General features: G+C 39.5%; 1 protein-coding gene and 1 long non-coding RNA gene across 2 annotated transcripts; one reads left to right on the top strand and one right to left on the bottom strand.

The window, feature by feature from the left end:
• The first annotated feature begins 2,537 nt into the window (after positions 1 to 2,537).
• LOC308701167 (zinc-binding protein A33-like) lies at positions 2,538 to 14,796 on the top strand. Its single transcript, XM_081383299.1, has 6 exons — positions 2,538 to 3,187; positions 4,325 to 4,420; positions 4,624 to 4,854; positions 4,972 to 4,994; positions 5,076 to 5,194; positions 13,720 to 14,796. The coding sequence occupies exons 1-6, from the start codon at positions 2,792 to 2,794 to the stop codon at positions 14,262 to 14,264; spliced, it is 1,410 nt and encodes a 469-aa protein (XP_081239425.1). The 5' UTR covers positions 2,538 to 2,791; the 3' UTR covers positions 14,265 to 14,796.
• A 1,880-nt stretch (positions 14,797 to 16,676) lies between these two features.
• LOC308701175 lies at positions 16,677 to 18,371 on the bottom strand. The gene is made up of 5 exons (XR_014031406.1): positions 17,978 to 18,371; positions 17,637 to 17,688; positions 17,296 to 17,347; positions 17,109 to 17,161; positions 16,677 to 16,885 (listed from the first exon to the last, which is right to left on the bottom strand). It is a non-coding gene; the product is annotated as an uncharacterized lncRNA (long non-coding RNA).
• Positions 18,372 to 22,582: the final 4,211 nt, after the last annotated feature.

Here is a 22,582-nt window from a genome sequence, read left to right as displayed (position 1 = left end):
GGAGAGTGAGGGGAAGGGCAGGAGGCAGATGTGGTCCAGAGGCCAGGACCGATAGACGGTAGGCAGCAAACCAACCGGAGTGTTAGGCAGGGCCCTGGAGGAACACAGGTAAGAGCCAGCGGACGGGGGGGGGGGGGAGGGTTCTCTTCTCACAGGACAACATCAGATACTGAGTGTCACCTCTCTTGCACAGGACGACGGGGATGGGACGGGAGACCAGGACCCTCTTCGGTGGAACACAGGAAGTGGTAAGTAGCGGGCAGGGCACAGGAGGCCACAGGTAAGGATCAGCAAGCGGTAGGGTTTCTCTTCTCACAGGACAGCATCAGATCACTGAGTGTCGCCTCTCTTTCACAGGACACAGGGATGGAGCGGGAGACCAGGACCTCCTTTCGGTAGGGAGCAGCGAATAGTGGGTAACGAGCAGAGCACGGGAGGGCAGCAGGTGGGTGGCGGCAGACGATGGGCTCTCCCTTTCCACAATACAGCAATGGCAGTATGCACACAGAACAGTGATGGCAGGCAGCAGTGGCAGTTAGCAATTTCTCTTTGTTCACAGAACAACGGTAGTGAATACAGAATCCAACAGTTACAACTGAGTCTTCTTACCACAGGGTGGCAATGGCAGAATGCAACGGCGGATATCAGGATCTCTCTCGCTGTTCATAGAACAACAATAGTGCGTACAGAATCCAGCAGTTAACAACTGAGTCTTCTTACCACAGAACAGCAATGGCAGCATGCAACGGCGGATATCAGGATCTCTCTCTCTGTTCATAGAACAATAGTGCGTACAGAATCCAGCAGTTACAACTGAGTCTTCTTACCACAGAACAGCAATGGTAGAATGCAACGGCAGATATCAGGATCTCTCTCTCTGTTCATAGAACAATAGTGCGTACAGAATCCAGCAGTTACAACTGAGTCTTCTTACCACAGGGCAGCAATGGCAGAATGCAGCGGCGGATAGCAGTTTCTCTGGGTTCACATTAATCCTTGGTCCCCCACCGGGTTGGACGATCTACGACTGAGCTTTCAGAGTGCTGGTAACATCAAGCTTTCAAATACTCGTGCATGTATCAAACCACTTTAAATCTTCACACGTGCTCACTTCAATCGTCAGACACTGCAATGACACACCACTTAAAAGTGAAAAGGGTACCTTCACCTCAACTTGTCGGGCCGGCAGATCCGTAATTCAAAGCACACTCGCGCCTCCAAACTGCCGCCTCTGCCTCTCGTCTTCTCGTACCTCAGTATTGATCAAGCACCTCTCCTCTTCAAACTGCCGCTTCTCTCTTCTCAAGCCGCCGTGCACACTGAACACCAGACCGCCGCACAACAGAGCACCTTTTCATAATGCCACTCTCCTCCGCTTCGGCTTCGGCCGAGGCTGAGCTCGCCAGCTGCCCGCTGCCTCCGCTCTGCCCTTCCGCTTTCCCGCACTGCGCCCTGAACGCTGCACGCCGAACGTTGAAATAGCCACTTCATAATTCACTGCAGCTGTCGCTCATCAACACAGGCAGCCATGACAGGCCACCGGAACCGTCCTGGTGTCCCGCCGGAACTGTTTCCCCAAGGGAACTCGTTCAGTTAATTATGGTTCCTAGTTGTCACTCCGTGACACTGCTTCCCAGGCACATGAATTATGTTCATACACATTGTAGACTCTGTTGAAGGTGGACAGGGGTCATCATAGGCACTCTGATTGGTCTTTGGCCCCATACACAGCAGAATGTGATGCACTGTGTGTTGTGACACATTCCTCCCATGTAAAGCGACCTTGAGCTGTGGACATGCGCTATATAAATAAAACTTCTTCTTCCCATAACATCATTAGTTGTGTGTGACTTATGCCACACTAGACCTTCTGTTGGCTCGGACCAGACGGGATAGGCTTCATTGCCCTCATCCATCGATGAGTCTTGGGTGTCCAACACCTTGTCGCCGGTGTGTTTTCGTCCCTCCTCGGACACTGTTGGTAAATCCTCACCACTGCTGACCGGCAGCGACACACAAGCCTTGAGTTTCAGAGATACTCTGAGCCAGTCACCCTGCCATAACAATCTGGCCCTTGTCAAAGTCACTCAGATCTTTATTCCTGCCCATTACACTGACAAAGATTTGAGCATGACAGAAAATTAATGTCGAATTTTATGATTAGTCTTTGATCTTTGCACTCTTTTTTTTTTCTTAGATATTTATTTTGTTGTACAGCACAATGGCCAACTACTGAGTAAAAAAGTGAGTTTTTGCTTAAAACAAGCAAAATTATCTGTCCATGTGGTAAGAAAAATAATCTTGTTTCTGTTTGAATTAAGATTATTTTTCTTACCCCATGGACAGATAATTTAGCTTATTTTAAGCAAAAACTCACTTAATTTTGATTTATTTCCCCAGAAATCAAGACATAATATCTTATCTAATTTTACTTATCTAGTAAATGCATCTTGATTTAAATATTTTTAGATATTTGGACTGGAAACCAGACAAAAATACTAAGGAAGACAAGCATTTTTTGCAGTGATCATAAACTCCTCCCTCTTACAACACTAACCAGGAAGAGACTGACTTGTTATTTCTCCTTTCTGTCACACCGACTTTGTCTCAACAAAAGCAATAAAGAATAAGCAATCAATGGAGAACAAAGAGAAAAACTTTACAGAAGGATTTTTGTGATGTTCATTTCTGAACAGACAGCAGATCTTTGATTCTCATTGTGATTCATTTTTGAAAACCGTTGTTCAGAAACTGAAAGTAGAGTTTAGTTTGCGAGACTCAAACGGAGAAAATGGCTTCAGCAGCTGAAGATGATTATATTTGTCCTGTGTGTCATGAAGTCTTCAATGTTCCTGTTCTTCTGTCCTGTAGTCACAGTTTCTGTAAAGAGTGTCTACAACAGTTCTGGAAAACTAAGGAAACTCAGGAGTGTCCTGTCTGCAGAAGAAGATCCTCAAAAGAAGTTCCTCCAGTTAATCTGGCGTTAAAAAACTTGTGTGAGTCGTTCCTGAAGGAGAGAAATGAGAAACGTTCATCAGGATCTGAGGAGATCTGCAGTTTACACAGTGAGAAACTCAAACTCTTCTGTCTGGAGGACAAACAGCCTGTGTGTTTAGTGTGCAGAGACTCAGAGAAACACACCAATCACACATTCAGACCCATCAGTGAAGTGCTTTCATCTTACAAGGTAAGACTAATGTTTCTTGTTTCACATGTAAAGAACAATAATTAGTCATAAACATAGATATAATCACATTCATGAATTACTATTTCAATGTCATTTTACTCAACTTTATGTCATTTACTGTGCTGTGAAAGTATTCGCCCATCCTGATTTCTTGTTTTTGTGTCTCATACTAAATAGTGGAGCCTTTTTTATAGATATCATTATTTTGCAAAAAAAGAGCACAATTGAGCGGACAACTTTAGTTCAGCCTCACTGGAGGGTTTTTCAAGCACTGTTTAAGGTCCTGCCACATCATCTCAATTGATTTCAAGTCAGGCCTTTGACAAAGCCACTCCAAAACTGTAATTGTGCTTTTTTGAGCCGTTCAGAGGTGGATTTACTCACTATTCTTTGAATCATTGTCTTGTTGCTTGAGCTTCAGTTTGCAGACTAAAGATATGATATTGTGGTTTAGCGTTTTCTGATAGAAAATAAGAAAATTCAGTTCCTACGATGTTGTTCTTGGCCCTTTGGTGACTTTGAGCCACTTCTGGGAAGGTTTGCTACTGTGCCGAGTTTTCTCCATTTGGATATAATGGCTCTCGCTGTGGTTCTTTGAGTCCAAGAGCCTTTGAAATAGCTTTGTAATCAATCACAGACGGATGTGTTTCAATCACCGTCTTCATCATTAGTTTCTTTCACCTTTGTCAATAGTGTGTTACTGTTTAAGACCTTTTAAGCAACTTCATGCTGTTAAAAAAGTCCTATTTAAGTGTTTATTTGATTGAACAGGGCTGCAGTGATCAGGACTGGCTGTGTTTAGTCCAGCTGAACAACATTATAAATACAGTTTCAGAGACTTGAGGAATTAGTAACTATGGGGCCAAATACATTATCACGCAGACCCAGTTAGTATTGGATAAATTTTTTGCTTCAGTAAATAACATTGTCATTTACAAACTGTACTTTGTGTTCACTCAGGTTGCCTTTGTTTTATGGTAAGTTTTAATTTCTGAATCAATTTAGTATGAGATTTACACAAAACTGAAGAAATCAGGGTGGGGGTCAATACTTTTGCACAGAATTGTATGATCATATCACTGTATTTCCTTCTCTTCACTGTAATCTGGTGTTTAATGTATTTTTGTTCAATTCTAGGAGGAGCTCAATACAGCACTGAAGTCCTTACAACAGAAACTTCAACAGAATGAAAAGAAGAAAGGAGAGTTTGAGAAAACAGCTCAACACATCAATGTGAGGAAACAGAATCAAGAGTCATTTTCATTACAGCTGGAGGATCACTTTATACTGTTATAAATTAATATATTTAATATAATGAATTCCAGTTGATTATTTCTGTAAATGACGAGCAGCTTCTGCTTCTGGATCCGTTATATGTCGGGTATCCGAGATTTGTGTTGATTGAGATGATTGAAGTGAATGTGATTTGATTTCAGTCTCAAGCTGAGCACACAGAGCGTCAGATTAAAGAAGAGTTTGAGAAGCTTCATCAGTTCCTCAGAGACGAAGAAGAAGCTACAATCACTGCACTGAGAGAGGAAGAGGAGCAGAAGAAGCAGAGGATGAAGGAGAAGCTGGAGGAGATGAACACACACATCTCAGCTCTTTCACACACAATCAGAGACATGGAGGAGATGATGAAAGACAATGACGTCTCGTTTCTAAAGGTGACAAATCAATCTGGCTTCATTCTTTGTGCATAAAACAACTTGTATAGAGAGACTCATTGACACTGAGAGTGTTTGATAAGATATTAAAATGTTTTCAAACTCTATATTTTCCAGAACATTAAGGCCTCAATGGAAAGGTAAGTGAGCTGCTCGTATCTCTTCTCTCAGTGGATCTGAACTCAAATTCACTGCAGTTCTGACTCCTGAATGTTCCTCAGAGTCCAGATCTCACAGCCGGATCCACGGATGAGTTCTGGAGCTTTGATTCATGTGTCGCGTTATCTGGGTAACCTGCCGTTCAGAGTCTGGAAGAAGATGCTGGAAACTGTCCAACACAGTGAGTCTCAGCAGATTTGACACCAGTGCAGAAGATAGTTCAGATATAAACACACACAACATTAACATTTGATAGACATATATTTAATAATCACTTGAATTTCTATGTAAATCTGAACTGTATTACAGAAAATCATCAGATCATACAGCAAACTCAGAATTAAAAGTCTATTCCTCATGGTTTATGTTTATGTATTAGGATACAATAGTGTTTATTGAATACTGATATTAAACCTGAAGCCTCAATCCATTCTGACAGTAACTGAGAGACCATTGTTATGATAGCACCCGTACAACCACTCTGTGAGTTTCTTACGTGAGAATGGGGGGTGCTTGGGTTCGGTGTAGTTCAGGTGGATACCATGAAGGTGAACCTAATAAGTTTCTAATAAGTTGTAAAACCTTTTGACAATAAAATATTTAAAGTAATGAGTCCCAGAGATAGCTTTAGTTTAGCAAAAAAAAAAAAAAGGATTAATACCCTGATTTATTTAAATAAAAGAATTTGGCAAATAGAATATACAAGCTTTCCCCAAAACAAAATATCAACGAATATACAAAAATAAATAACCAAAAGATTCCCCAAACACTTAAATAATAGCCCCTTTAAATTTAGCCTGAAACCCCAATAGTTTCAATCACACTTGTTACACCAGAATAAATGGTCTAAAAGTCCCCCTCCCTTAGCTCTTTCCTAACAATCGAGAATACACAGAGAACTTTACAATAAACACACACACAAAAAAAAACCCGCCAAGTGTCCTGAAACAAGTCTTAGCAAATGCAGTGGTGGGCCCACTCACACACACATTCACAAACGTTCCAGTTTACTCACGGTAACGATTTGAACGAAGAAAAAACACGTTGCAGGCCTGTGTTGGTCTTGCAAAACATTGAGTGCGCTGAACAAACACCTGCAACACATTGAGAGCGTGGAAATTCGGTCCGGATGCTCACGTGCAGCGCTATTCACCAACAGGTCCGCCAACATAAGCCCACCGTTATGAAGGACTAAAAATGACAGAGCGAAAAATAAATAAATAAATAAATAAATAAATGCAGAAATAATAGTGAAAATAAATACATTTGGGTAATATAAATGGCTATTTCTGTATTTTTACATGTATTTATTTATTTATTTATGCATTTCTATATGTATTTATGTATTTATACATTTATTTATATATTTATGTATTTATATATTTATTTATATATTTATATATGTATTTATTTCTACATTTATTTATTTCTACATTTATTTCTGTATTTCCACATTTCTACATTTATTTATTTCCACATTTCTACATTTATTTATTTCCACATTTCTACATTTATTTATTTCTGTATTTCCACATTTCAACATTTATTTATTTATTTATTTCCACATTTCTACATTTATTTATTTCCACATTTCTACATTTATTTATTTCTGTATTTCCACATTTCTACATTTATTTTCCCTGCGCATGTATGCTAATTGACCAATAGCTAAGCCACGCCCCCAAACGCGATGAGCCAATCACAGTACGCATAGCTAACCCAATACACTCGGATATTCTCTGCTTCCTCGTCCATTGCGATGCATTGCGGTTATCAGTTTTCATTCGTTTTTATGTTTTTTCTTGTCATTTTGGCTTTAAAACAGCGTGTGTGTGTGTGTGTGTGTGTGTGTGTGTGTGTGTGTGTGTGTGTGTGTGTGTGTGTGTGTGTGTGTGTGTGTGTGTGTGTGTGTGTGTGTGATTTTGGTTGGGTGACAGTCAGTGGCGGCTGGTGATAATTATTTTTGGGGGGGGTGCATTTTTTATTTATTTTTTGAGGAGGGGGAGGGGAGGGGAGGGGAGGGGAGGGGGCAAATACAAAGCAGAAACAAAAAAGTTATTTTGATCTCTTTTTATTTACATTTCAGACCAACAAAGTAGTAACAAAAAGCATGTTTCCTACTTTAACATAATGTTGCTCTCCTTTATATACAGACCCTTTCCAAAAATTAGAATATCATGGAAAAGTTCAATTATTTTAGGAATTCAACTTAAATGTGAAACTAATTTTATATAAAAAAAAGGCTGATTGCTTGCAAAGTGAGATATTTTAAGCCTTGATTTGTTATAATTTTGATGATTATGGCTTACAGCTTATGAAACCCACAAAATCTAAATGTCAGAAAATTAGAATATTACATGAAATCACACTGTAGTAGTTACTCAGTAATCCCATGGTCATTGAACCAGGTTTTGGTTATTTTGGCAGTGTGGGCAGGTGAAATTCCTGCTGAAAATCATCTTCATCTTCATAAAGCATCTTCATGAAGCTTTTCTGCTGAAGGAAGCATGACGTGCTCTAAATGTCCTGGTAGACGGCTGCATTGACTCTAGACTTCCAGGACATTAGAGCACTTCATGCTTCCTTCAGCAGACAAGCTTTATGAATTGCATGGCATCTACTTTGTATTCTTTATAAAGCAATGTTCTATGTATTTGTCCCTGTTAAATAAATATTAAATAAATAAAACTCATGCTAACTTAGTGTTTAGCTAATTTAGTGAAGATTATTAGTAAATTACCAGACAAAAAGACGACGTCTAACGTTATATGTAAAAAAACTGCACATTAAAACATATGTTTGGGATGTCTGCCATCATATTCATGTCTCTCTTCAACGTCTCGTAAGTTAGCATGTGTTTGTTGTTGTAACGTGGCTGTTGTACTGCGATGCCCACCGTGTCAGAGCTCATCTGCTGTCAGTCAATCCCGCATCACCATGGCGCACACACTTAACGTTACCATGCTTCGTCCTCTGTCACTTGCCTGCTGCTGGATGTGTAAATCTGGTTGTTCCGGTCCGAGATCCTTAATCTTTTTTTTTTTCTTCAAGCGAAAGTCTTGAGAAAGGGTTTTTTTGTAAATAAATAACAGAATTTGGATGAACTGCTGCCATTGCGTAATAATAAGTGATCAGCCTAGTAGCAAGCAAGGAGAACTCAGCCAGCGTACAGTTGAATGACAGGTGACGACAAGAACCAATCAGATTGTTTAAAATAACATGTATCCAATTATGATTGGCCAGGGACGCAACGACTTGCGCCCCGAGGAGAATCTTTAAGAAACCAATCAGAGACCAGCTTCAGGTCTCATGCTGCCCGAGAATTTGTGTACTCACATAGACACCCATGTGTCCGGCGTCCCTCGCCCATAAAACGTATTGAAAAACATAGTAAATAGTTAATCGATTAAAGACAGCTTTTATTAAATTCTAAGGCTCTTACTACCAGCCGGCACATGAGTAAACTATTATTTATTTATTTTTATTTAATCTTAATATAATGTTTTTACACATGTTAATTTCTGAAATGTTGATGGGGGCGGCGCCCCAGCAAGCCGCCACTGGTGACAGTTGTAGGTTACAGTTTGACAAGAGTTTACAGTTTGACAAAAGCACAATGTTGTGTTTCACACAAATATAAGTAGGCTAAACACTTTGCAGTTTTAATTATGTACTGTATGAACAAAATGGAGTATGTTTTTATGTTTCCACTGTTCGATCGCGCCCGCTTTCTGACACACACACACACACATTCCAGCAATGCAATCTTGACATCGCAGCCTGTTCATTATTCGCTCACACCAAACGCGAATAGAGCGTCAAATTCGCGAGTTTCGTGTCTAGTTCGACGCTTGAACATTTTGAATCCAAAGCGAATAGGACGCGCGTATAAAGCGAGCGTTTGAAGCGAAATAGCACCAAACTATGACGTTTACACTGTGAACTGTATCTCGGCTACCTCCGATCACGCTTCCGCTCCTTCTCTCCCGCTCCTTCAGACGGGTCTCCGGCCTCGTTTCTCACTCAGTCGCTCGCTCAACAACACCCCGAGTCCACGATCCTCTTATCTGAACACCCAGTTCAGTTTCATCGGCTTTACTCACTCTTTCTAGCGTTATATTTTTTTCAAACGCGCCCGCGTCCTGTGCTCCTCCCCGGTCCAACGAGAAGAGGAAAAAAAAAAACTTCCAGCACTTTCTCCACATGTCTCTCCCCGGGGTCACGTGTATATACACGTTTTACATACCTGCAGCCAACCAGAGCCATAGAGCATCACAGTCCCGCCCACAGCCGGTGCCGGAAGTAAAAATTCAATACAATTTCTCCATTGACAGTTGGGGTATAAGCCATAAAAACGTAACCATACATGGTAGACTTAAAACCAGCTACGGCAGTACTAAGTGATTGTATATGCTCATATAACCGCCAAAAGTTCATGGGGCACTAACCTTGTTTTGAGATAAATGCCTTTTATTCGCGATGTCTTGGAGAAGTACTTCATTACCCACAATCCTAAACAATCCCACAATCCCACAGTGATGCATCTGATTGGTGGAGCTCGTGTAAACCCCGTGAAAGTTTGTGAAGACTCAAGATAAATAGAAAAAAAAACTGTTGCGTTTTTTGCACGGTATCACTGATGTGACATTTGAACCGAGGAGTCTTCATATATGGTATGAGTCATATCAAGCATTTTATGATGCCATGCACTGTCAAAACAATATTTAGCTTAGGCATACCCAGAGCCATAGAGAGCTCTTCATGCATTTACTGAACATTTGTGTAATAATTCATGGCAAGTTAATAAATTGAATATGATGCACTTTCTGGTTTGCTGACCTTCACTTTTTAATTTTCACTTGTTGTTATTAATAAAATACATTAAATGTTATTAAAATTAAGGATGAACTATAACTTCATGAATAAAATGAGCATGGACCACAAATGGGAAATTGTTGAGGCATTTGTCAGCAACCTGCCCGTGGGCCGCTGAAACTGATGAGCACGACGCGGACCGCCAGATCTGCACCCGTGAGCCGAGGGCCGCCAGCCATGCTTTCCAGTCTATTTACATGATTACTACTGAAAGAACTGCTATAAACGGCACAAGAAAAAGTTTGCGTGGCTGTCGTCAGATTTTAAAGTCGCTCTAAAGGCTCTTTCGCAGTTGTGGCTTCAGTCGACTTCAGTGAGGCGCGGTGGTTTATGGGATGAGTAGTTCCTTTGCTCGGAAATGAAAATATGTACACAGTCTTGTACCTTTGACTTTTTTTGGATTTTCTCGCCGTTTTTTCACTCGAAATGATATGTTGTATGCCTATGAGTTCAGCCGTAGCTGGTTATCCTCAGACATGCTCTAAAACTCTTTAGATACGGATTTTCGAAAACGTCAATGGGAGAAATGAATGGGAAATTTACTTCCGGCACGGAAGCGCTCTCGGGCTGTGGGCGGGACTGTGATGCTCTATAGAGAGAAAGAGTTGCGACACTCCCATAGACCTCCGTTGTAAATAATGGCGGCGCTTTTAACCGCCTACTTCCGGGATTTGAAGATCGGAATAGTTCCAAACACTGTCATTTGGGCGTTGGACCCCATTCACTTACATTGCTGCGCGTCGAGTTGTTCCAGAGTTAAGTTGCTGAAATATCAACCTCTTTTGAATTGTCAACTGTCTATGTTGTATCAGAGGCCCTTTGCGATGCTTATACTGGTCTTTATTTGTATATGCACAGCGTAATTATTTATATTTTATGTTGGTTGTTTCAACCAATTTTCAAGCACTGCCTGCTAGCTAGTGCGACTTCGTCAGCTGTGACAGTAAGAGTTCGGTAATGAATCACTACCACCTTTATAGCAACTTTTATTTAATTCATTTTTTTGGGATATACTATCTTTTCATTATGTTTTATTGTCTTGAGTGAAGCGGCTTCTGAGAACAATGCTGGACCTCTAGGATTGTTATGGGATCACCAGTCCTGTCTGTTTCATGGATCACCTGCCCCTGTTTTTTGTTTTTCTTGTTCACACACACTCACACAAGCACACATTTTTGTTGTCTGTCATTGTTTAATAAAAATATTTAAGCGAACTCTGAACGGACCGCCACGGCAGACCTCTTTGCGTGATCACGAAGGTAGGCTAATGGCTGAATCAAAATTTATAAGCAAAATCACGGGAATCAATAGCCTAATACAGCCCAGTTGTGGTAAAATAAATATCATGAGACGTCCATCATCAGATGAATGATATGGAAAAGTTAAGTTAGAGCCGCTAAAGCCAGTGCTACTACCCATGCGAACATGAACACTGAGCTTTTCCCTCCAAAAATATAGCCTAAAACTTGTCTCCAAATGCAAAACTGATATTAACAAAATGCAATAATGCAATAACAGCTGAAAAAGTTCTTGGGTGTGTGTTTTATTTTATATTTACCGTTCAATAATGCAATCGCTGCTGTCTGTCCCATAGAAGAGCATGACAGCCAGCGAATACTATTGGGGCTTACATGAACCACGTGACAGCCATAGCGGCGACATCAAAGAGTGTCGCAACTCTTTCTCTCTATGGCTCTGCAGCCAACCACTATCGACTTTACAGCGTGACTACCAAGCGGCAACCTCCCCGTCTCTCTCTTGAAACCAACACGGAAGTGAGTTAAACTGCAATTCATTGACTGGCCGCTTAGTTGGCCTGGCTGCAGAAGTGAGTCAAATCTGCATCTCCCTCATGTTAAAATGACCAACTTTACAGCAGAAAAAAATATGTTTACAGCCTGGATCTCTATGTGGCTTTGGTCTATACAGCTAATTTTGCCCTTCATAACAACTGTGAGGGGGGTGAATTATTTAACTCGTCCGTTTAGTTGATTAATATTTAAATTTAAGGGTGTGGCCAAGCCACTTGAGTGACAGATGGATTGCCGCTGTCAGTGCTAGCCGTTTGTCTGCTGTTACTAGCCGTCACTTCACCTCAGCAATGTTGCTGCTGAACTTGCCATCTCTGCTGTGTTTGTGCTTTTTTTCGGGATTATTTCATACAATTTAATACTTGGGTACAAAGCCCACGTCTATGGGTTTCGTCGTTATCGTTCGAGAGAACAACCAGCGCTGTATTTCAGTTGTTTTCCTCTGTGAACATGCACTAATGGATGTCTGACAATTTCGTTGCTTTTTGGGGTTTTCAAATTTAAAACGTCAATAAATGCTCGTTCGTTCTGCTCTCACGGAACAGATATAGATTATAATATGCTTATGTACCGTCAGATGAAATCATGCGGGCGTCGGCGCTTTCTCCGTCCGTGAATGAGCGCGGATTTTCTAGCGCATTTACTTGCACTTCAAAGGCAATATATCTATGGTTTAACGGTTTAACCCGTTTGAGAGACGGCCAACATCAGAATTTAAAATGGACTGAATAATCTCTACGAACTTGAGCAATGCCGCGCTGACAGACCATGAAAGAGTGACGGACATGTATGCACATAAATCACTGTCACACACAAACACTCTCGAAGTAATACACAGTCTCACTTGTAGCCATGTCTTTTAACTATTATAATGTTTCGAAGGGCAAAAATAGGAACGTTTAATACGCTCTATGCACGATCGCTTCCGCGTTTTGTCTCAGCCCGCCCAGTTACATCCGGTGCTGCGTCAGAAGCCGTTTTTGCATTAGGTGGAGATAATGGCAAATTACACTCGCTGTTTACAAAAACTTCCAGCGGTTAACGTGAATGATGTTAACAATATTGTGAGGCAGTTAGCTGTCACAAATATGAGTAAGAAAGAGAAGTTCTTTAAATTAAAAATTTCGAGCTACATCGTCAACTTTAAGGGTGAGTATTCTCTCATATCACGCGAAATTCGACTAGCGAATCAGTTTCTAAAATCGTTGTCTCCGTTTCTGAGAAAATGAATTTTATTAAAGTGAATTGTCCTATAGAACGCGCTATGCGGAAGTAAAGACGCCGGCTGAGATCCTACCGGAAATATGTCAGCAGCGTTCGTGCATAGAGCCTATTGGCTTTACATCATCAGCTAACTCGATCACGTCGAGGTGATTTCAGATAGCCAGGCCAGGCTCCTCAGCTCCACTCACGCCCCCCCGCCTGTTTGCCTATTTTCTGTTATCCGGGAGTGACGCAAGGCCAAGATGGCGACGGCCGGCTCCGCCCACTTTAGGCTTCAAAAATGCTCTTCAGAAACCTACGGGTGACGTCACGGACACTACGTCCATATTTTTTTACAGTCTATGGTGACTACCCAATTGACCAATAAAATGAGTCACATAAAAACAGTAAGAAAAAAGTAATAAAAGGCTAACTGCATAAAACCTCTGGTAATATTATTTAGCTAATTAATATAAACTTTAAACTTTAGTTTTAATTACTGTCATGAAATAAAATCACAAATATTGATCTTCTAATAATGTAAAATGAATTGATATTTCTTTTTTATAAATCAGTGCCTCCTATTATTTAGTAAATACACCTTTACTTTTTTAATAGTCATGGGACTCGTTTTTGAGTAAGAGAGATTAATCATAACCTACCCTGTTTCCATTACTCTATAATACCCAAGTTTACCACTGGGCTACAGTTATGATTGTGTGATTTATGATCTCCTTCAACAATTGAAAAATGTTCTACATTTACATTTCTAATACATCATATTTCATCCTGTAATCTGATGTTATTCTCTCTGCAGCTCCGTTGACTCTGGATCCAAACACAGCACATCCTCGTCTCACACTCTCTGCTGATCTGACCAGTGTGTCGGTCAGTGATGGAGATAAAACACTTCCTGATAATCCAGAGAGGTTTGACAGGTATCCCTGTGTCCTGGGATCTGAGGGCTTTAACTCAGGAACACACTGCTGGGATGTGGAGGTTGGAGACAATACAAGCTGGATTCTTGGAATAACAACAGCATCAAACCAAAGGAAGGGACTGGATTTCTTTAACTCTAATGTCTGGTGTGTGCGGTACTGGAACAGCAAATACATCTCACAATCCCCAGAGCAACCCGGCACTTACTTCACTGTTAAACAGAAGCTTCAGCGTGTGAGAGTTCAGCTGGACTATGACAGAGGAACAGTGTCATTCTCTGATCCTGTAACTAAAGACTGTCTGTGCAGATTCAGGACATCCTTCACTGAGACTGTCTTTCCATTCTTTCGTAATGGCTGCAAAACTTCTCCTCTGAGGATCTTACCAGTTAAACTGTTTATTACAGCAGAAAATCACAGTTAAATCTGATTCTGCTTCTAGATTAATACAGTTTTGCAAATGATGCTTCAATAATAACACTGTAATCAAAGGGTCTCATTGATCAATCACACTTCAATGTAACGTTTAGATCCAAATTAACCCTTGCGTTTTCTTAAGGACATGTTTGTCTCTTTCAGGTTTTTAAATATTTTATCCCTGTGTTAATGTGCAAACTGCATCAATTTTTTCGCACAAGTGTGTATTTTTATTTGAATTTTCTTATTTCCTTTCATAAATCACTGGGTACACAAAATATTTACACTCAGGACCTTAAGGACAAAAATGTCCTATTTGAAACCCATTAAAACAGCCAATTTCTTTTTATCTATAAAATATTTAACTATAAAATTATGCAGTCTTTGTTAATAGACTTTTGTTCTTGCTTTTTTCCTGTTTTCTGCTTCTGCATATTAGAGTCAATTGGATAAATTATTGCGTAATAATTGTGTTTTCAGGTATTCATGTATTGAATTTTCTACAATTTTCACATATTAATAAAGTATAATTATATTTCTAGTTACTGAACCAGTTAATTAATTTAAAATGTATAATTTAATTATAATTTAAACATACAAAAATGTAAGTTTTTGTTGTGAATGAATAATTATTTCAGTTATATAGGTTAGATCTTTTTTGTTGTTGAAATAATCCACAAAAGTGTTAATGAAATATACATGCTTAGTATAGAAATACTTGATCCGGCTGATTACAAATCGCGGTTATACTTTATTTCGATAGTTCACTTTAGACATTCTACTAACTATAAGTAACTTTGCACTACATGTCAACTAACTGTGAATGCTTTTCTATTGCTGTGTGTCTGTCTGCTCATTTACAGTTGGATCAGTGATGTGGACGTGAGTCCTAATGTAACCGGTGGTAAATATAAAAGTTGCGCCACATTTTCTGAAAACGACATATATACTCAAATAAAAATGTCTGCAGCTCTTAAACCCTATGGTCTATGAGCATTCCCGGCTGAGCAGATGCAGTTTACTCTCAGGAACTGATGTTTATGAAGAATTTTATTCCCAAAACACCGTAAGAGCTGAATAAAAGGAAACAAACAAATAAACATTAGACTTCTCACTGCAAATTCTACATAAATGTCCATAACAAATGTACAAACTAATGAATACACATTTGCAATCTAATTGACTACACCATAAATAGTGTGACAATAAATCAAGCTTTAAATTATTTTTGGTACAGCTGACAATCTCAATTTAGAGAGAAAAACCTAAAATATATAAAATGACCAAATAAAGGCCCTAATTTGCTGTAAACAAGTGCAAACAGAAGTGCAAATCAAGAGAAAGGAGGCAGTAATACACTGTGTTCTGCATGTGACAGTAACAATGAATCACACACACTCTCTACATAACATATAAGCAAATGAAATGGTCATCACTGATTTCTGCACAGCATATATGCTAACGACCCACTAACGGCTTCAGAGGAGATCAATACAATAAACACTTTAGTCTCTCCAAGTTTAGCATACAACATAAAATTAAACAGTACCTCGTGCCCTTCATCAGACAGGAGCTAAGAGAGAGGAAAAAAGAAACCTTTTTTAAAGCTATATTTTCACAGTTTGGATCTAAAAACTCATCTCACTTATCTGGTGGCGTTAATCAGAATGACGCTTCACATAGAAAGTGTACATAAAATATACATGAACGTGACAAACGATTTCTTTGAATGAACTTCCCTAAGGGTAAAATTTATGAGACTTTGATGTCAAAGTCCTGAAACTAACATAAATATAAAACTGAATGTCTGACCATGTTTTGATTCAGATTTGAGGATGATAATGTAGTTTCTGTAAGCTTTTATTTTAAGTCTTTTTTTTTAAGGCCATTTGGAGACTCCAAATAGACACCAGGTAACCAAATGACATGAGTCAACACTACATATATAGCAATTCAGAACTGCTCTACCCACCAAACCACACAAGAAAAACTACTTCAGAACAACATTTGAACATTCTTACTAAAAACTCTAATTTTAAACAAGTCGAACAACGTAACAGTGATTTTCAGTGAAATGAATGCCAGATTACGTCATCTGTGTCAGTGAAGGCTATTTTAAGACAAATGTAACTACATATTCTTGCCAAATACCTTATCGCTCTGATGCATCTTAATGTCAGAGCCACCATTTTCTGTCAAGATGCACAACAGTAAAGTTTTTATTCTAAGAAACATTTATAAAAGCTTCTTAAAAATCCTAATCGAATTTAGGCTTAACCCTGTCTTAATCTAAGCCGTCTGTGAAACCAGGCCGTCGGACTACATTACAATGTGAATTAATGTGAAGTACTATAAATATATAAGAATGAAAGTAATCTCCCCCGTTTTACAAGATTACAAGATAAACACTTACACAGAGTAACAATCACTTCAGTCTTTATTTCAAATTCATCTTATTTACAAATATAAATAGTACAAAGATCATCCGTTCAGTTTATTTAACACTTCATATACTGAAAACACAATACAGTGATTATCTCTGATAATCTGAAGTAAACTTGTGTTAACAGCAAACACTTTTAAATCAGGAACAGATCTTAATCCTTCAGATCTTCACACACACCTCTCCTACAACGAAAGAAAGCACAGTCAAACACACACCACAACACTAATAGCAAGTTAAGAGAAGTGTAGCAGGCTTCTTTGTCAGATTTCTGTAGACCATCTCAACAAAAATCAGTGCCAACCCTGCAGATGTTCTTCCAAGAGTAAAGACACCACAGCAGAGGAGTGCGTCTGCCATGATGGTATCAGCTTGGATCATAACTCTGAGGAGCGGATTAAAGGTTACCTGCACTAGGACGATCTCCATGACCTTTCAACTCCGCGTTCATCCATCTCTTCCTGCAGAGAAGGGGAAAAGGCTGACATTCACAACCCGATTTACTTCCCTAATATGAACGCCATATTTTGTGCATTAGGGAAAGGGGTCACCTTAATCTCATGCTGACTTTAAATGGCCACAACTCAACACTTACCGCTCAACACAGCTGGCCATCTGGAAGACGGTACTCTGGGGTCTCCTGTGACCTGTAACAACAGCATTAGTTAGACTCTCAGGATCGAGCCGGTGAGAAGCACACACACGTGTGTGAGGAGTGTGGGCCCTCAGACTAGGGCTGGGTCACATGATGAGCTCAGTCCACTCTCAGAGGGCCCGGTCCACCAGTGCTGACCCGCAGGACTCACTAAAACAGCCAGACCTGCACCAGCAACAGACGGCAGAGCCTTTCTCTCCCAGCAGAGTAACACTGGCTCAGGCACGGGCCGGCCTGTCAGCTGACTACCGCTGGGTCCACACACACACACACACACTTACATTAGAGCCGCTTCATCTTCATCAGGCGTCACCGCACAACACACTCAGCCTCCTAAAATAACAAAAGACCAACATACATGATCAACACATCTTCAGTGGTGCTGGTTTCACACGGGAGTTTCATCTACCAGCTCCACGGGAGAACTGCGACTTCTAAAACACTGTTTTAAAGATGTTGAATTACACACGGCCAATCAAAGTCGAGGAAACGACCAACCACGTGCTCCTGAACCCCGCGCGCGCTCACTTTAGCATTTTCAGACGTCATAGATTAAACTGTAAAACTGTCCGCACACTTATATAACTCTACAAACTGTACGCAAAAAAAATCGTTGTTTTACCTTCTTGTAGCCTTCTGGCTTTCTCATCTTCGTTTGCTCTGACTCTCTTCCACTGAGACATCGCGGAGTGAGGGAGCGAACAGAAGAGCGCGCCGCTATTTATAGCGCTCCTCCATACCAGCGAAGAAGAGCGAGCGAGCGTGATGTCACCTGGTGACGTGTGATTCGCTCAGTCTCATGAACTGATTCATTTGAATCGATTCGCAAACTCCAGTTTTTCCCCCGCGCTCTCGACTGTAGCGATGGCTTTACCAACATCCAGATTACTGTATAGATACCATTATGTATTGAAATAGGCGAAGAACAGTCCGTTGGTGAAGTACATTCAGTAGTTCAGGTGTACAAATATATCTCCAGACACAAATCCGTGTCTGCGCACACAGTCCCTGCATCAACACTGAAATTACAGTCGAGACTATTTGTATTGTTCATGTTCAGACAGTGGATGGCGCTGTACCTTTAGATTTGGGTTGGTACTCCTATGTTGAGAAGATGAAGCTGCACAGTAGCCATAGATATTCACTCAAAGTGTTGTCTAGCTGTATGTATTGTTTATTATAGTCCCCCTGTGATGAAAATCCAGCTTTTAATGTTGTTTATGTGTCTATGCGGTGTTTTTAATATGCTTTTAAGACAAACCATGTGTAAACTCATCAGGCGACAGCATTGCTGAGTATTTCCTCCTTAAAACTTAAGTGAAAAAATCAAAGACACGGTTTGAAATCGCAGGTGTTTCTAATTTTATAAATTTAAACTATTTCAGAAAATTATTATACAACATGTTTAGGTAGCAAAGTTTTACAAGATGATAAGATCACATTTAAGCCTGTTTAACCATTGTTTTTTAAAAAAGTCAATTAATCGGTAACACTTTATTTTACAGTGTCCTTGTTACATGTTACATTTACTTACCATAGTAATAATAACAGTACATTATGCATAACTACATGCAACTAACCCTCAATCAAACCCTAATCCTAATCATACCCTAACCCTTAAGTAAGTGCATGTAATTAATTAATATTACTCATTACTATAATATATAATTACACTGTAACAATGACACCTTAAATAGTGTAACCAATTAATCTATCTATCTATCTATCTATCTATCTATCTATCTATCTATCTATCTATCTATCTATCTATCTATCTATCTATCTATCTATCTATCTATCTATCTCAAATTTGAGAGTGAATGAATAATTGAGGTAGAGATGAATGGATGTTTGTGTGTAAAAAAAAGAAAGATACAAAAAAATTCAGAACACTATCTCTACAGAAATGTTATAGGCCTATACGGAGCAAATTATGCTAATTTGATGTTGGACAAAAATAGCTAGATGACTAATTATTAGAATGTGCAGTATAGAGCACAGTACAGGATGTAATACTGTATCCCACAATGCAGTGCATCTGACTATACCTTCCACATCAGTGAAAACCAGCCTTTTTTAAGTCAAAACATATTGGACAAAAAATAAATAAATACTGTGTGTGAGTTTGTCTAATGCCTCTAGATGTCCTATTGTATTCAAGCCGTGACTTTAAAGTGTCATTACATTTCCCACAGTGTGATGATGTCATTGACGACAGCGACGGCCTGAATGACAGTTTATTGCCTTTCCCAAGAGTCCTGGCGTCATTCTGCCCTATATAAGGATCTTTCCCACTGAGACGTCTTCCCCCATCCCGAATCCCACTGTTCGGCTGGGGATTCCTGAGCGGGCCTGAAGCATCACCATAGCAACGGTCACCAGTTGGGAGTGACTGGGAGACTGGGATGAGGGTGCAGGGGCTTCGGGAGTGCAACCGAGGGCCACCAAACAATGAGCTGTTAATGAGGACCGCAGAATAAGAGGAGGTTTCGGGAGCCTGCGCTTCTGTCGCCCATCCTGACCCAAAGATTTGCCACAAGTCATTGATAGAGTGAGTAGAGAAGCAAACATATAGCTGGCACATTATTACCAACACCATCAAACTTCACAAAAGCAGCTTTTTATTAAGGCAGCAATAGTGCAAAGAGTTGTTAGATGCAATTTACTTATATATAGTCAAACCAAAATGTATTCAGACACTTTCAACATTTCTCACATTATCAGTTTATTCGCTAAAGTTTAGAAAACGGTGATAAATTTAACTACACAATTAGATAATACCAGTTTAGCTCAACCAGTGACCAAGCAATGCTTCATTGTGTTCAGTCTGTGTGTAAAAAGAGCATTAATTATTACAGAAAACACACTTCAGCAAAACATGATCAGCTCAAAGAGTCCAAATCATTTTTGGTCCAAATATTTATAAATGTCACTGGTATTCACTGTATGAAGAATTTTTGGGTATAATATGTCACAGTTTACTTTATTTTGCTCTCCTCACTTACAGAAATGAACTATAGTGTCCGGCACACACTAGTAAAATAATATCAAAAATTATATCTGGTGTCTGAATAATTTTTGGTTTGATTATATAGTGCAAATATTGGAAGATTTGCTCCTCAGTGTATTGTAGTACATTATAAAACAGTGTTCAATAATAACAAAATATTCAGTGTTTATGATTATATTTATTAAAATCATAAATGGATGCTGCCTTGTCATGACATTGCGGGTCCTTAAAGCTCTTCCCTACACATATAAACACTTTATCCTCATTATGAAATACCTTTTAGGCACTTTATTTCCACTTTTTGAATATTTTCTTCATTAATATTTTAAATAAGTGCCTCTCTGAGCGGATGTGCAATGGGAAAAGGGAGAAGAATGAGTTCGGAAAAGCGAAAGCGAAGCCTTTTCCAGGTTTTGGCCATTGGCACAATTGCCAGAAGTAGTAGGTCATCTGGGTACTTTTAGCCAACAGTTTTGATATAATCGCTGTGTCGCGTTAAGAGTGATGCAAAAGAAATCTGATTTGAGCAGCCAGAACATCCAGACTGAGACGCAAGTGTAAAAATTGTATTTCAATTTGCATTTTCATGTTTTATTTATGTATTTATTGCTGTCCAGACTTTCAAAAACCCATCTGGATATTATTTGGATATGCAAAAAAAATCTGATCTTGGCTGTCAGTCTGATAGTGGTTTAAAGGTTGTCCTCCAGCATTGTGCACTTTTTCTTGTTGTAATTCAGAGTGTGAACACACTACTTGCACTATACTTTCTACAAAATGGCATATAATAATGCTTAAGTATGTGAATTGGGATGATTTTTAGTAAGGAAGTTTGCGATTTCAGATGCAAACTCAGACTTGGTGCAAAAGACATTGACTGTTCATTTAATAAAGGACTATTTGAATACTGGCCTTCCGTAAGCACTACGGGACTTTTTGACCAGGACATGAAGGGTAAAGGTCAAGCTCAACAGCACCGCATCTCAATGGAAATACTTCAAATCTACCCTTGTTTGTGCTTAAAGTCCCCCTGTGGTAAAAATCCAGCTTTTAATGTTGTTTATGTGTCTATGTGGTGTTTTTAATATGCTTTAAGACAAACCATGTGTAAATTCATAAGTCGACAGCATTGCTGAGTATTTCCTCCTTAAAACTGCAGTGAATCAAAGACAGTCTCAAAAACACGCTTTGAAATCGCTGGTGTTTCTGACGTCACAAACTACCTTGTAACCAATCAGATCAACGTGTGATCGTCAACCAGTGGATCTCTGAGCTGAGTGAGTGAGTGGAGGCGGGGCTCATTTGCATATTCATAGAACCACGCATACTAAATGAGGCAAGGGTGTCGAGTTACATTCAAGATATTCTAAGGCATGAAGAATTTTATTTTAAGGAAAAAAACTTTAAAATATGTTATTTTGTTGATCAAAGATGAGTTTTAAGGGATACATTATTGACTACAGGGGGACTTTAACCTTTATTATATTAACCAGCGTTAAATTACCAATAAATTATAACTATTTGGAAGATTTTTAAAAGGATAACAGCAGTAGACTAGAACTAGGAGAAGCATGTCTATGAACAGAGTAACAATCTATTCATTCTTTATTTCAAAGTCTTATTTACAAATACAAATATTACAAAGGTGTTTTTGACTCTGTTAATTTAACATTTCACATAGAGAAAACACACATGTACAGCAGATTACCACAGAGACCTGCCCGCATTAAATCTCTCTCATCTGTAAAGTGCATCAAACGTTGAGGAAGAAGCTCAACATGTACAAATGGAAACTCAACACATTTGCTTTGGGATCTTGTATTATTACATATTAGTTTTGCGTCATTATTTTTGTACCTGTTACTGAAGTACACAAGTCAATTTGACCTGAATCAAAGGGCCAGTTAAAAATCAGCCGGTTCGTTTACTGAGGTCTGTTTGACCTGGGAAGCTCTGTTCGCTTCGACAGTCTAACGTAGGAAACAAAACCCATACTGAGAGCCGGTTGTGTCAGGAGCCGGTCTGATGTGTGCTGTTTCCAGCAAAGTCCTGAAACGCGAGGCGAAACTCAAGGTGACCTGAGCTCTGAGAGGATTGGTCACTCAGCTTGGGTCCATTACAGCGCCTGACGGTCCGTTCTGGCCAGACCCGATGAATGGCTCCTTTATTTCCAAAGGAGACAACAGTTGACCGTTCACACACCTTTAGTTCCTCATG

The sequence above is a fragment of the Scardinius erythrophthalmus genome (assembly GCF_964197995.2).
Source record: "Scardinius erythrophthalmus genome assembly, chromosome: 13".
Taxonomy (NCBI): Eukaryota; Metazoa; Chordata; class Actinopteri; order Cypriniformes; family Leuciscidae; genus Scardinius; species Scardinius erythrophthalmus.
This window is presented reverse-complemented; position numbering and strand designations above follow the sequence as displayed.

What these genes read in the sequence shown, in the direction of transcription:
- LOC308701167 (XM_081383299.1), top strand. Translation starts at nt 2,792, where the DNA reads ATGGCTTCAGCAGCTGAAGATGATTATATTTGTCCTGTGTGTCATGAA. An exon ending in ATTAAGGCCTCAATGGAAAG is followed by an intron (nt 4,995 to 5,075) that starts GTAAGTGAGCTG and finishes AATGTTCCTCAG; the next exon opens with AGTCCAGATCTCACAGCCGG. An exon ending in GCTGGAAACTGTCCAACACA is followed by an intron (nt 5,195 to 13,719) that starts GTGAGTCTCAGC and finishes TTCTCTCTGCAG; the next exon opens with CTCCGTTGACTCTGGATCCA.